Genomic DNA, 15640 nt, shown 5'->3' on the forward strand with positions numbered 1-15640 from the left:
AACGGCCCTCCTCATCAGCAATTACCTGAGCCTCGTCAAACACTGCATTTTTCCCAATTAATATCGCTACTCCCCCTTTCCTGTTCTGGGCAGGGGAGTAAAACACTTTCCCTACCCAATCCCGGGACAATTTCTGGCTTTCTAAAGCAGTCAGGTGTGTCTCTTGTAAAAATGCAATTTTTGCTTTATGCCAACGCAATGATTGTAAGATTTTAGCCCTTGAGGGGCGAACCCAGACCTGCTACATTCCAGGAGACACAGCGGAGCTTTTCAACCATAAATTATACATGAACTGACAACGTAAATGCTCCTTAGACCGTAAATCTGAACCCATGGAGCGTACCCCTCCCAGCCTAGAGGTATCACTGCCAGGGCCCCTAATAGCCTGCTCTGGTGCCAACGTGATCTCACTAACAATTCCCCATGTGCACAAGAAAATTGTCGTGTCTAAGTAACATAATGTATAGCGCTCCCCCAATTCCCTTCCCCCCCCCCCCCCCCCCATCTCTCCCACTCCCAACCCAATGTATGTGTGAGCACCTAACTCCTCCATAAAACGGAGGAAGGGAACCACAGATTTACCTTACCGGCTCCCCCGTCGACCGGTCATGCTCAATGTAAACAACCAGGCCTAAAGCCCAACAAGAAACATGCATTTCATTAATAACATGGTTCCATCATAGTTCAAAAACAATAAGTACAAAGTGTGAAACTGGCATCCCTGAAACTTCAACCTTCTCAAAAAAGAGAATAGAGAATGAGCAATTGGGTAGCATTACTGCTGGTTTCACTTCGGAGCTGAATTGCTCGCCAGAAACTGTTTCGCTGCTTCTACAGATTCAAAGCTGCGCCAGGCCCCATTATGTTCCATCCTGAGTCTGGCCGGGTATTGTAGCATAAATCTGATTTTTCTGTTAACTAAATCCACACAGAGAGGCGAATACTCTTGGCATTTAGCGGATAAAGCTGCTGAGTAATCCTGGAAGATCATTATTTTGCAGCCATCATAAGTTAAATTTACACTGCGCCGAAAAGCTTGAAGAATCGCAGTCTTGTGACAAAAGTTCAGAAAGCGCGCAATCACCACCCTAGGTTTTATGGCCTCAGATTTTTTGATCCCCATTCTGTGCACTCTTTCCACGGTGACACTGCCCAAGAGATCTGTCAGTCCCAGCTCAGTCAATAACCATGTTTCCAATACCTTTGCCAGGTCTTTATCAGGGACAGCCTCTGGAAGTCCCACAAATCTTAAATTGTTTCTTCTGGACCTATTTTCTAAGTCCTCCACTTTATCTTCTAGAGAGTGCACTTGTTTTATAAGCGATTCCTGCTTTTGCAGGAGATTCTGGGTTTCAGTCTCCACGTCAGCCTTATGCTGCTGCGTATCTGCGACTTGAATTTTTATTTCCTGTAAAGTTTCATTACCTGAGCTTATTTTTTGAGCTAGCTCCGTGAATCGGGATTCCAATGCATGCACCACCACCTTTGTAACCTCTCCCACGAGATCAGCAGGTTCAGCCGGCGCGCCGGGGCTCGGAGGTCCGGCGGCCATTTTCCCCTCGGCCTGCCGACTGGAAATTTTGTCTCGGCGTTGCGGTTTGGCCGCCATCCCAGGTTCACCGCCACTGAAAAAAGAATCTAGGGTGGTTTGGGGTGGGGTTGTATCTGCAGGAGCCGCCACGATGCACGCTGTAATCGCTGGTTTAAGGGATGTTTTTGGCGGGGGAGCCGGGAGCACGGTGAGCTAGCTGCCTACCCGCTCATCAGGTCACGTGGTCTCCCCATACATTTTTTAAATATATTTATGGATACTGACATAGGGCCAACTCATGCTTTTCAGGAAACTCTCCTCACTCACCCTGACCTAGAAGCCCTACAGCAGTGGGCTGACCAAGAACCAGATAAAAATTAGCCTTACTGTATCCTTTGGAAGTTGGGTTTACTCTACAGGGACACTAATCCTGTTGATGTTAATCAGCCCTGGACAGCAAGCATACAACTAATACTACCTAGAGCACACAGAGAATAACTACTCCAGATTGCACATAACATCCCATTAGCTGGACATCAGGGAGTGATATGAATCCAATTGATCCAGAAATGTAATTGGCTGTGCGTATTTCAGGCAGTAGCTGACTGTTGTTGGATGTGTGACATATGAAAAAGGTAAGCCTCAAGACTGTTTCCATGCATATCTGGAGGCCTTACCAATTATTTATGAACTATATGACAGAATAGTGGTAGATATAATGAGGGCTGTCGTTCATAGCTGGTGGAAAAATATATAGCATACTGACAATGATGGACTTTGCTACCAATAATTATTATTTATTTATAACTTTTTATATACCGAGGTTCAATTAACAGGATTAATTATCACTTCGGTTTACATTATAACTTGCAAAACAACAATGACAAAGTCTTGTCTTACATTTAACAAGGTAGAAAAGAACCTGGATAGCAAAACTCGGGTGAATAGAAAACATGGTAATTTGGGTGAAAGCAGGTGAAGGAACAATAGGTAAACGTGGCTTGGGCGCAAGTCGGGAACTTAATTGAGGAGAAGTGGTAGTCTTATCCTCCATAGAAACAAAGAAGATAGCTTTTTCCTGATAAAAATATTTTCCAGGGTAGGATTTTAGCAAGAGATACTGTTAGATCAAGGGACACAATTCATGTCCAGGCTGATCCATACTCTTTAGATACATAGTGGAGTGAAATCTATTTGTACCAGCCTATATCACCCTGAAACAATCAGGTTCTGTTACGATCCTGCTTGTGAGCTAATCTTACAAGCAGCCTCTCATCTCGTTCCTGCCAGCATCCCGACGCCGCCCGGCCTGGATGCTGCTGCCAACTTCTCCACTATCGCTGTTACCGTCTCTCCTTGAGGCCCAGAACCGCCACCGTCCTGCTTCGCGGACTGAGCGCTGCTCTGTACACCTTTGCAGCCTGGAGGCCACCGACACCTGTCTTCCTCAGGCCTGGGGCCGCATCTCCTATTTGAGGCTCAGAGGCAGCCACCGACGCCCTTCTTTGCAGCCTGAAGCCACCTTTGCCATCTCCCTGTGGCTAGGCCACCGCTGAAGCCTTCCTCTTCAGCAGCCTGGAGGCCACCCCGAAGTTGTCCTCCTGGCCGCCGTTGTCCAGGTCCCCTTCTGTGGCCAGGAAGCTGCTCCGGAGCTCCTCTTCTTGCGTCAGGAAGCCGCCAACAATCTTCTTGCTTTGCGGCAGGGAGCTGCTGTCATCAAGGCCTTGCTTCTCCTTTACTGCAGGACGCTGCTTTCCAAGATCCTGCCTCCTTAGGTGTGGGGCTGCACCTCTTCAGCTTATTTAAAGGACCAGTCCTTCTGGCTCCTCCTTGTGATGTCATCGAGGCGTTTCCTCTTCAGCCCTACAAAAGGGCTCAGCCTTCAGTCAGTCTTCGCCTTCGCAAGGAGTTGGTCATGGAGTCGGACCTCTCCTGGATCTTCAGTTCCAGCTCTTCATTCCAGGAATCCTCTGTGATCCTTCTTCACTTCTTCAAGGCACTCTGTTCTTCGTTTGTCCTCTTTGTCTTCGTCCATGGTTCATGAACCTTCGTTGTCGTCTTCGTTCCATGTCCTGGTCTCTCGACAGATCCCATCTTCTTGTCTTCAGATGTCCCGATGTCTCCGTCTCTAGAGATACTGATGTCTCCATGTCTTTAGATGTCCAGATGTCTTTGTGTCTCCAGATGTCCAGATGTCTTCTCATCTTCAGATGTCCTGATGTCTCCCTATCTCCGGATGTCCTGACGTCCCGTTGTGTAGACGTCTCAGCCTTCTGATGTCTTCATCCGTCGTGTTCCAGTCATCCCTGTGGTCCTCCTCTCTAGAAGATCTGTGATGTCCAGATGCCATAGATGTCCTGATGTCCCGAGGTAACGATGTTTATTCATATCCGATGTCCTACATTCCAACCCTGATGTTCCAAGTCTCGTTACTGCTGTCCTTTGTCAGGTTCCGATCCTGAAGTACCATCAGTCCTCAAGCTCCGGGTTCAGCCTGCTTGCCCCGGACCTTGTCTCCAAATCCGTATATATCCGGTGTCTGTTTCCTGTTGGCTGGAGCCCTCTTCCGGTTGGATCTGTCTTCGAGCACTGCCCGGATTCCTCCTTTGTCCTGAACCTCAGTCTTGTGCTTGTTCCGCTCTGTGTGAGGTCTGCGACCACCGTCTTCAGGTTGGGTAGAGTGAGCCTTGGGACAGGGTGCTCCTTGACAGCCCACATTGGCTGTATAGGACGCCTTGAGGGGCAGCGCCTGTCTGAGTATCCTGAGTCCTTATCCTCACCTGAGTCTTCCCAAGTTCCAAATCCTCATCGGAGTATAGGGAATCCTCGACTGACTCTCCAGAATCCACTTCTAATCTTCACCTTCGTCTGAGCGTCTTTCGTTTGAGTTTCAAGCCACCTCATGTCTTCACCTCTTCCGAGTTCCAAGCCACTTCATGTCCTCGTCTCGTCTGACTTCCAATCTACCTTTGCCCTCGTCTCATCTTAGTTCCAAGTTCCAAGTTTCCTCATGTCCTCATCTAGTCCTAGTTCCAAGTGTCCTTGTCTCGTCTGAGCTTCCAGTTACCAAGCATCCTCATCTTGTCTGAATCTCCCATTGTCCTTGTCTCGTCTGAGCCTCCAAATACCAAGTGTCCTCATCTCGTCTGAATCTCCAGGTATCCTCATCTTGTCTGAGTCCCAAGATCCACATGTCTTCGACTCATCTGAGCCTCCGAGCTTCCTTGTCTTGTTCAAGTCTTCAGCCTAGTCCAAGGCTGAGGCCCAGTCTTGTTCCTAGCTCCAGTACCATCGCCTATCCTCGACCTCTCCCTGTCCTGCCACATCTGCTGCTACCCAGTGGCAGGTCCAAAAGGGCTATCGAGTGGCCGGAGGGCTACCCCAGAGACCAGTGGGTCTCTACCAGTGCGTGCAGGTTCGGTGGAGGTTATGGCGGTGGTCAGTCTGCTCTTCCCATGCTTGAACATGTCTTGCCTGCCGCGGTGCTTCTACTGAGCTCCTCTCTACAGTCGCGTCGTGGTCTTGCCTGCCGCGGTGCTTCTACGGAGCTCCTCTCTACAGTCGAGTCGTGGTCTAGGGGCACACATCTCCCCGGAATCGGGAGCGCTCCCTAGCGCTCCCTCCCACAGATTCTAACAGGTTCCATCTTCTACATGAATAAGCAGGGAAGAACAAGATCATACCTCCTGTGTCAGGAGACTGTCAGAATGTGAAATTGGGCCATCTCTCTAGGGATGAATCTGAGATCCACATATCTGGCAGGCAGGGAGACAAACTCAGTGGATAAACTCAGTCAGTGTTAGAACCACGAGTGATTTCTAGACAAACCAGGTATTCTATGAATTGGGAACACCCATGATGGATCTGTTTGCATCTCCTCTGAACAGAAAGTTTCTTCAATTCTCTGTGAGGAGAGGATCTGTAAGCAAGTTTTGGGGTGCAAGGATCTGTCTGCCACAGGACACTGCCAGCTGCCCTCCCACCTTACTTGCGATCCTAAGTCAGGAAAAGACAATGTGTATTCTCCTAAGAAACAGACTTTTATTTATCAGATTCAGCAGGGTTCAGCATTTACAAATTAACAACAATTCCTGTCTTTAAAATCCTGACCACTAAGCACCAGTTTTCCCTAAAGAAAGTTCTGTATCATGGGTTTTGACAACATGCCATAAATAATAGCCCAACAAAAAACATCATATGTGGAAGCATGGTATTTTACTTAATGTGAACGGAAATCTCATAAATAGTTCTTTGAGAAACGCGAGCTATAAGAGCTTTAAACAGTCAATTGCATTGAGACTGTTGTACTCGGTTTTTTTTAATCATTGATTTCCATTCACAAACATTAAGTTGTATGGGACACTTAACTTTTGCTTGATTATTGCCTTCTAGATGTCGAACCGGCAAACTATTAAACTAGAGTCGCCGCTCTCCCCTAGAGACTTTGCCAGAGAGCACCCGCTCTATAGTTCGGGAGCCGCCGCTCTACTTTCTTTAAATTTGAAACAGGCTAGATGCAACTTTGCCCGAGCCGCCACTCAGTCCAGGAGCCGCCGCTCAACTTTGCCCAACATGGCTTGTGTTTCTTATTAATACTTCCTCAGGGGCCTGAAGCGATACTTATTTAATCTGCAACAGACAAGATAAAAGATTTTCTCACATATTATACTCATTATTTACCTTATATTTAAAGTGCTAGGTAGTCCTTTGGTTACATAAGGTCCTTGCAACGTAGTGTGGTTCTGTGTCCTCTTCTCAGGTACAGCGTTTCCATCAAGGATCCACCATTTTCTTTCTTGGTCTTTTTTTTATATTTTTAACCTCACTTCAGTCACAACCAATCACAGTAAACCTAATGTGGTGCGAGCCAATCATATTCACTCTTGTTTCAGATGAGAGACAGCCATTCCACACTGTCATTCATGCCATGGGGTGTTTGGGCGGATAATTTGAATATCCACCATTGTTCCCTGTAATTGAGTAGATATTGAAGATCTCCCCCCCGATCGGGTATATGCAATTGTTCCAAAATTGACCATTTTAGTTGATTAAAAGAATGATTACAGTGAACACAGTGTTTGACCATCGGAGCCTCTAAATTTCCAGTTTTTAGCCGGCTGCAGTGTTCTCGGAGGCGCACTTTTATCTGTCTTTTGGTGCGACCAACGTAGAGCAGTGGACATGAACACTGAATTACATATATCACATTTGTGGACTCACAATCGGTATTGTACTTTCTCTTAAAAATGTCTCTGGTTAAAGGATGTTGCCACTGTTGACCGGTGATTGTGTTTATACACGTCACATTTTCCGCACTGGTTATGAGAACCTGTATGAGTCGGCTTCGTGGTACTTAAAAGAGAAGCATGAACTATATAGTCCCGAATATTTCCGTTGCGTTGATAAGAAATTAAAGGATGATCTTGAAAAATATTTTGATGTAACTGTACAACGTGCCAATGGCGTCTGATACTTTGTGCAATCAAGTAAGCCTTGTCTGTGTGTTTCAAAACACAAACATTTAAAGAAGTGGATTTGTGTGATTGATATTGATAAATAATAGCCCGCCTAATATATTAACTTATGGCTAACTTACTTACCCGTTGTACAGCTTCAGGCTGTTCACCTCTGAAGCAGGCTCTGGCTGGAGGTCTTCAGAATGTGGGCAGGAAAGAAGGCTTGTTTCCTGGGCTGGGCACTGGCAGAGCTAGCAGGCGGTCCCAGAAGGAAACTTGCTTTTAGTTCTGGTACTTGCCAGGCTTGCTCTTGCCCTTCACAGTCTCAGACTCTGTCTCACTCTCCAGACCTGAGCAGGCATCTCCTCTCTCTGGTCTCCTACCCTGGTCTCTTGGCCACACCTAGTCTTAAGTGTATATTGCTGCCGCATATTATTGAGCGTCTGTTGTATTAAGCGTATATTGCTGCCGCATATTATTGAGCGCCTGTTGTATTAAGCACCTGTTGTATTAAGCGCATATTGCTGCCGCATATTATTGAGTGCCTGTTGTATTAAGCGCATATTGCTGCTGCATATTATTGAGCGCCTATTGTATTAAGCGCATATTGCTGCCGCATATTATTAAGCGCATATTCTTCAATGGAACAGAACGCCTCAGCGTCTTCAGCGGCGGCGCCTCCTGATTCTGGCATTAAAGCCCTCGGCCTCTGCTCAGCATGCCAGCTTAGGACCACGCATAGCGAGGAGCCAGACTCCCTTTGTGCCCAATGTGAGGAGGCAGTGGGAGCCTCGGGCCAGGACCAGTCTCAACCGAGGTTTGCTGACAGTTCCCCAGGGGCCACCCCGGATCTAGCGGGCAGTCTCGAACAACCTGGAATCCCGGGGGACCTGGTACCCTGACGACTAGAGACCGCTTCCATTTCCTGGGTGGATCTCTTTAAGGGGATTCATGCCTTTGTACAGATGCAGTCAGCTTCCCGTCCAGGCCCTGCTGCTGCGGCCGCTGCTGTTGTTACTCCAGCTGATCCTGCCCCTGGACTTTCGCGCCCTTCTCATGGGCACCCGCCTCAGAGCAGTCCGGTTCAGGCGGACTCTGATGTCTCGGAGGATGAGTCTGAACCCCCAGAGGAGGGGGAACTTCCCTCAGGGATTGAGCCATATCGAACCATGAGGAGGTTCTTTCCCAAGGAAGATCTCTCCGACCTGGTATCTCAGTGCCTGGTGGAGTTGGATATTACAGGTCCCAGCACTATGGCGCCCTCTACGCAGAACCCTCTGCTGGAAGGTCTTCGTCCTCCAGCCCGCCATTTTCCCTTCTTACAAGCAGCACAGCAACTGATAGATTTAGAATGGGCTGCACCAGCAGCCTCATTCAAAGGGGGTCGGGCCCTGACGGGCATGTACCCTCTGGAACCGGCAATCAAGGAGATGCTGGCATGCCCTCAAGTGGACGCCTTGGTAAGCGCTGTGGTCAAGCGCACTACCATTCCAGTTGAAGGGGGGGCGGCCCTCAAGGAGGCTCATGACCGGCGCTTGGACGCCATTCTGAAACAGACCTTTGAGGTGGCAGCTCTATCTTTGCGGATCGCAACCTGCTGCACAGTGGTGACGCGTTCCTGTTTGTCACAGGTCAGGAACAATGCTCCGGCAACAGACATGGAGTCAGCTCTCTCGTTCCTCACGGATGCTGCATCAGACCTAGTCCGTACAACAGCCAAGGGGGTCTCATCCTCCGTAGCCGCCAGGAGGCAGCTCTGGATACGGAATTGGTCAGCCGATGCGTCTTCGAAGACACACCTCACCAGAATGCCCTTTAGGGGTTATTTCCTGTTTGGCAGCGACCTTGATAAACTGGCCAGCACATGGGGCACCTCTCCAGTACCTCGACTGCCAGAAGATCGGTTCAGAAGGAACCAGCGCGCCTTTCCAAGGCCCTCCAGAGGTAGAAGCTCCCAGCGCTTCACTCCCTATAGGAGTCGCTACCAGGCGCCTCGTCCTCAGGCCAGGAACCAGTCCTTTCGGAACAAGCAGCGCAAGAGGGGAGCCGGCTCGGGTTCAGGTCCCGGCCGCGCCTCCCAATGAGAATCAGCCGATCCATCTGGGGGACAGAGCCATAGGGGACAGGTTAACCCTCTTTTACCCCAGATGGGTCGAGATTACGTCGGACCAGTGGGTCCTCGCCATCATCCGAGAGGGGTATTATCTGGACTTTCATCATCTCCCTCCGGACAGGTTTGTGGAATCTTCGTGTCCCGTACACAAGAAGGCAGCATTGGAAGCTACCCTGGCGAGGCTCCTGTCCTTGAAAGCCATCATCCCAGTACCTGCCTGGGAAATGAATTCTGGACACTATTCCATTTATTTCATGGTACCCAAGAAAGAGGGCACTTTCCGGCCCGTATTGGACCTCAAGTCAGTCAATCGATACTTAAGGGTCCCGAGGTTTCGCATGGAAACTCTGCGCTCAGTCAAGACCGCAGTACAGCCAGGAGAATTCCTCACGGCCTTGGACTTGTCAGAAGCCTACCTGCATATCCCGATCCATCCGGATCATCAGCGCTACCTACGCTTCAAGGTTCTGGGACCCCACTTCCAATTCCGGGCTCTGCCCTTCGGGTTAGCCACGTCACCGCGGACCTTCACCAAGGTGGTTGTAGTGGTAGCAGCGGCGCTCAGACGGGAAGGAATCCTCGTCCATCCCTACCTGGATGATTGGCTGATCAGGGCGAAATCACGGGAGGATAGCCATCGGGCAACCAACAGAGTGATCGCCCTTCTGGAAAGCCTGGGATGGGTAGTCAACCTCAACAAGAGTTGCCTACAGCCTTCCCAATCACTGGAATACCTGGGAGTACAGTTCGACACCCAGGCAGACACAGTCAGTCTCACTACCAAGAGAAGGTTAAAACTTCAGACGCGTCTCCGCTCCTTGATGGGAGCCAGCCGAACCATAGCTTGGGATTATCTGCAGGTTCTCGGCCTCATGGCCTCCACCCTGGAAGTGGTCCCCTGGGCAAGGGCCCATATGAGACCTCAACAACGCTCCCTGCTCTCTCGCTGGAGCCCCCGCTTCCAGAATTATTCCGTGCATCTCCCTCTGCCAGCCAGAGTGCGGACCCAGTTACGATGGTGGTTGCAGTCCAACCACACGAGCAGGGGGTCGAAGATGTCCTCCCCCACGTGGACTCTGCTCACCACAGATGCCAGCCTGAGCGGCTGGGGAGCACACTGCGAAGAACTCACCGCACAAGGGAGGTGGAACAGAGAAGAGTCGGGGTGGAACATCAACCGTCTAGGGGCACGAGCAGTCCGGTTAGCCTGCCTGCAGTTTGCTCACAGACTGCGGAACCGAGCAGTCAGAGTGATGTCCGACAACGCCACCATGGTGGCATACATCAACCGTCAGGGCAGAACCAGAAGCCGACGGGTATCTCTAGAGATAGCCCCGCTGATGGCTTGGGCAGAGGCGAATCTTCAGGACATCTCCGCCGTCCACATTGCCGGGAAGGACAACACCACGGCAGACTTCCTCAGCAGAGAAAACCTAAATCCGGGGGAATGGCAGCTGTCGCCCACAGCCTTCCAGATGATTATGGATCACTGGGGGATTCCGGACATGGACTTACTAGCGGACAGGTGCAATGCTGAAGTACCCAGATACTTCAGCCGCAAGCGAGATCTGTTCTCACAGGGGATCGACGCCCTGGTTCAGCCGTGGCCTCCAGGGACTCTGCTATACGTCTTTCCTCCGTGGCCTCTGCTGGGCGCCATCATCCACAAGATTCAGAAGCACCGGGGCCTAGTTCTTCTAGTGGCACCAGATTGGCCAAGAAGACCCTGGTACGCGGACATGAGAAGACTACTGGCAGGGTATCCCCTTCCCCTGCCTCCTCTCAGGGACCTGCTTCGTCAAGGTCCCATCCTCCACGAGGATCCGGCTCAATTCTCTCTTACGGTCTGGCCATTGAGAGGGCTAGACTGACGAAAAGAGGTTACTCTGAGCCGGTGATAGATACACTCCTCCGAGCCCGCAAGTTTTCCACATCCCTCACCTATATAAGGATCTGGAGAATATTTGAAGACTGGTGCGATACTCACGATACCAATCCACATGCGACCACAATTCCTATCATTCTGGATTTTCTACACAATGGGCTTCAGAAGGGTCTCTCCCTCAGCTCCATCAAGGTTCAGGTGGCTGCGCTGTCTTGCTACGGTCCCAGGAGGGATGGCAAGACCATTGCCACGCATCCAGATGTTTCTCGCTTCCTGAAAGGAGTCAAGCACATTCGTCCGCCACTGAAGTGGCCTGTGCCCCTGTGGAACCTTAACCTAGTTTTGGATTTCCTTCGGGATCCACCTTCAGACCCCTTCGGGGCCTGTCTCTCCGTTCTCTCACTTTGAAGATGGTGTTTCTGCTGGCAGTGTGTTCAGCACGCCGCATCTCGGAGCTACAAGCACTGTCCTGCCGTGATCCCTTTCTCAGAATCACTCCAGAGGCTATCCATCTTCGCACGGTTCCCTCCTTTCTACCTAAAGTGGTCTCACAATTTCACCTCAACCAAACCATATCCTTGCCTACTACGGCGGGTTTGAAGAAATCAGAAGAAGGGCGTTTACTACGCCATCTCGACATCGGCAGATTGCTGCCCAGATATCTGGAATTGACACAAGAAGTACGAAAGACGGACCATCTGTTCGTCCTACACAGCGGAAAGAAACAAGGTGAAGCGGCCTCTCGGCCCACCATCGCCCGCTGGATTAAAGAAGTTATCAGAGCAGCTTACGTAGAGGCCGGGAAGTCACCGCCTCTACAAGTCAAGGCTCATTCTACCAGAGCCCAAGCAGCATCTTGGGCAGAATCCAGGTTGCTGTCGCCTGCAGAAATATGTAAAGCGGCGACATGGTCCTCTCTCCATACCTTCTCCAGGTTCTACCGTCTGGATGTCCAGGCCAGGGAGGACACAGCATTTGCGAGGGCAGTCCTACGCGATCCTCAGGCAGCCTCCCACCCGGGCTGGGAGTAAAGCTTTTGTACATCCCATTCGTTCTGAGTCCATCTGGCTACACGCTAGGAAATGTTGAGATTACTTACCTGATAATCTCCTTTTCCTTAGTGTAGACAGATGGACTCAGCATCCCACCCAGGCTGCCGGTATACATCGGCTCCACCGATTCAAGGTAGGCCATGTCATTTTCTTACATAAGAGCGTCCACTCTACCAGGTGTCGACGCCTTCCGGTTGTGAATGCTGGTGGTCTCCAGCTCCTATCAATCGGTCAGGGGAATCCTGTTTCACTAATTTCGTTGATCGTCAGTACATCCATAACAGCTTATGCAAGGAAGATTACTGAGTTGCTACGCTTCCTGTGGGGGTATATATACCCGTGCTGACGTCAGATCCGTCTCCAATTGCTAGCATGAGCACACTATACCCACTCGTTCTGAGTCCATCTGTCTACACTAAGGAAAAGGAGATTATCAGGTAAGTAATCTCAACATTCCTTTGTATAGACAAGTGAATTCAACTTCCCACTCTTGGCTGCCGAATGGTGATGCTATGGTCCTCCTGCGTGGCTGTGTGTTCCAGGGAGTACTGGTAAATTCAATCCAGTCCCTAGATTAATGTTATTACACTCTTTGTCTGAGCTCAGTGTTTTCCTCTTGACTGAGTGCTGGAATGGTTATCTGTTAATAATCAAGTTTTGTTAGTTTGTCCACAGTTGGCTTTTGCAGAGAATACTGGCGTGCTGATGTCACTGCAGAGGTATACATACTGTGATGTCAGCTTTGCTCCATCTTCATCTGCTGGTAGAGGTGCATAACCCATTGGTTTTGATTTCACCTGTTTATACTAAGGAAAAGGAAATTATCTGGTAAGTAGTGATTTCTCCTTTTCTGGGGGACCCCTCCCTTTTCCTCTCCCCACTCAGCAGCATTGCAGCAGGTCTACAAAATTTAAAGAAAGTAGCTAGTCGGTTACTGGCATATAAAAGGTTGAAAAACATTGCACTGGAAGGTCTTATGGTTTTAAATGGAAGAGTTTTGCATCTGGAGTAAGGGAAGGACCCTAGATCATTCCTCCCGTTTCACAGAAAACCTTATTGAATGCATTCTATATTTGTTAAACTATGGGCTCAAGACTGACTCTGTTAGGGTTCTTTTCAGTATGATTAGTGCTTACCATTTAGAAGGCAACCCATCTCTGAACATCCTTTAGTTGGCAGATTTATGTAGGAATTGCTTCAGGTGAAGCCTTCTGTCCAACCTTTTGCTGTGTCTTGAGACTTCATAGTGCCATTTTACTCCTTTGAGCTAAAATACTTGACCTGAAAGGTTATATTTTGATGATGGTCACTTCGGCATGCAGTCAGTGAGCTCCAGTGCCTAGTGCAAGGGTGGGCAAATATGTTTTTACCAGGTCACATTTTAGCTATATCACGTCACATTTTAGCTATATCAGGGGCTATAGGTGGGAGTGAGGGGGTTCCCCTTGAAACTCCTTGAGCTGTAAGGTGGGGTATAAACTTTAAACATAACCTTTTTAAACATAACCAGCAGTATTGTTAGAAAGTTGCACCAACAGTGACATGTATACCCCCATACACTGAAAAAAGGGTAACTCAACAGGCACAGTGACAAGAATACCCAACAGCACAGTGAGATGGACAAAGCAGCAGTAAAATAGCAAATTAATACGCATTATAAACCAATTACCTAGCCACTGTTACATTGGAGTACCCCAGTAATATAACTTCAGCTACTGCCTTCTTTTTTTCACCTGGAGCCACATTTATTTTAAGGAATAGACCTGGTTAATTAGCATATGGATGGATGACTAAGGGAAAAACATCAGATTCCCTTCAGATGTTTTTCCACAAATTGCCATCCTTGTTTTCATTAGCCAAATCTATTCCTCACTATTTAGTCGCAGGTATGATGAGGTCGAACACATGCGCTGAATAATTAGTGCAGCATCCAATTCTGCAGAAGTCATCAGAAAAGGCCCAAATTAGTATTCTAATGTGCATGATGACAGGCCATTGATGGTTATGATGACCACAGTGGCAGGGAAAATAGTAGGCTTTGCGGGATGGACAATATGTATCAAACCGGAGTGATAATTAACTCTGTTATTTGAACTTCGGTATAGAAAAGCTATAAATAAATAAATAAATGTAGAACAGGTAATAGGTAATCAGGCCGATTAAAACATGACCATGAGCCAGTTTTTTCCCTCAAGCCTCAGTTTGCCCCTGCCTGCTCTGTTGACTTACTGTAATTTCAGTTTTTTGAATTTGGAATTTGGAAAACATTTGCACCTCAACCATCCATTTAAAGCAGTCTTGGAATATTTAACTCTCTCAGGGGTACTTAGAAAATTAATGATTTCATAAGGGGAAAGTTTTAGTCCTATTTTGCATCAAAATCAGGAGTTGATTAAAATATTTATTTTCATAAAACTGTTCCTATTATCTAGTTATCTGTATCTCTGTAGTAGTATAAGTTATGGAGATGTGTGTATTTTACTTTTCTATCTCAATTCATGTTACAAATTGCCTGTCCAAGTCTGAGAAGTAAAAAGTTATTTTTAAAAAATCCCAGAAGTCTGGGAGCCACTCAGCAGTGTTGAAAGATCCTGGGAGCATCAGGATGCTCCTGGAGAAAAGTTAACTACACTTTTTGAGGTATAGTTAACTTTCATCAAATAACAAGGTTTGTGAACTTGAAAGTAAGCTGTGTTATTGGATTTGCATAGCATTAGCCTATTAGTGAGCTGATTTATGTATGACTTTTTGCCTTGTACAATATATTTGAGAAAGACAAAATTGAAATAAATACATAAAATTTGCATGCAGATCAACTTATTTAAATAACCACATTGTGCCAGATTTTGAGTTGAGAGATAATGCAAAATTTCAAATTCCATGCATTATCTGTGCGGTAACATATTTACAGCAGCTTAGTAAATGACACCCATAGTATGCTGTTCACCCTTAAATACACAAGAAAGCACCAATCCATGCTAAAAAAATATAATCCAAATAATCTTATAGATCCTCCTTTCTCTTTTTTATCTTTCAAGGATTCTGGTGCCAAAAGCCTTCGTTTGCATCTACATGAGGATTTTAATAGACTCACCCTAACACTGTTCTTAGTATTGTCCTGAGGCCAGGAACCATGCACCAGGGCTCTTTCCAGAAATCTGTATCATGGGCTCTATATCTGACCCTTAGTGATGATTCTGACACTCTCTCATGTCAGGGCCTATGAATGCCACCTTGGCAGCATCCCCTGCCCACCAGGGGTATGCAAAGCCCAATCCTGGAATCAAACTGTGGACCTTCCATAATGCACAGCACCGACACTGAGCTACTGGGCCATCCTTGTATCAGTTTTAAACATTATTATCTTGTTGATTATTTCCAGAAGGAAAATCTTTTAACTCTTTTTTGTATTATGCTTCTTTTTTCAGGCTGATCAACTAATGTTTGCTTTACATTTTGTTCGAGGGATGCACCCTGAACTTTTTCAAGAAAATGTAAGTAGGCAAGTAAGTTGTTAATAATGTGTTTGTATTCTTTGGCTGTTGGTGATGATTAAGGTTGGCTAGGGAAGAGGAAAATTTAACACTTTTTAGTTCTAGGATG

The 15640-nt window shown here is 47.8% G+C and overlaps 1 protein-coding gene across 1 annotated transcript in view; it reads left to right on the plus strand.

Moving 5' to 3' along the window:
• DYNC2H1 (dynein cytoplasmic 2 heavy chain 1) overlaps positions 1-15640 on the plus strand; it is a 1848033-nt gene that overhangs the window by 1307039 nt on the left and 525354 nt on the right. Inside the window, exon 71 of the mRNA XM_029602426.1 lies at positions 15466-15531. Coding sequence (XP_029458286.1) covers positions 15466-15531 — 66 coding nt within the window. The remainder of the gene's footprint in view (positions 1-15465; positions 15532-15640) is intronic.

This window comes from Rhinatrema bivittatum, chromosome 5 (genome assembly GCF_901001135.1).
Source record: "Rhinatrema bivittatum chromosome 5, aRhiBiv1.1, whole genome shotgun sequence".
Taxonomy (NCBI): domain Eukaryota; kingdom Metazoa; phylum Chordata; class Amphibia; order Gymnophiona; family Rhinatrematidae; genus Rhinatrema; species Rhinatrema bivittatum.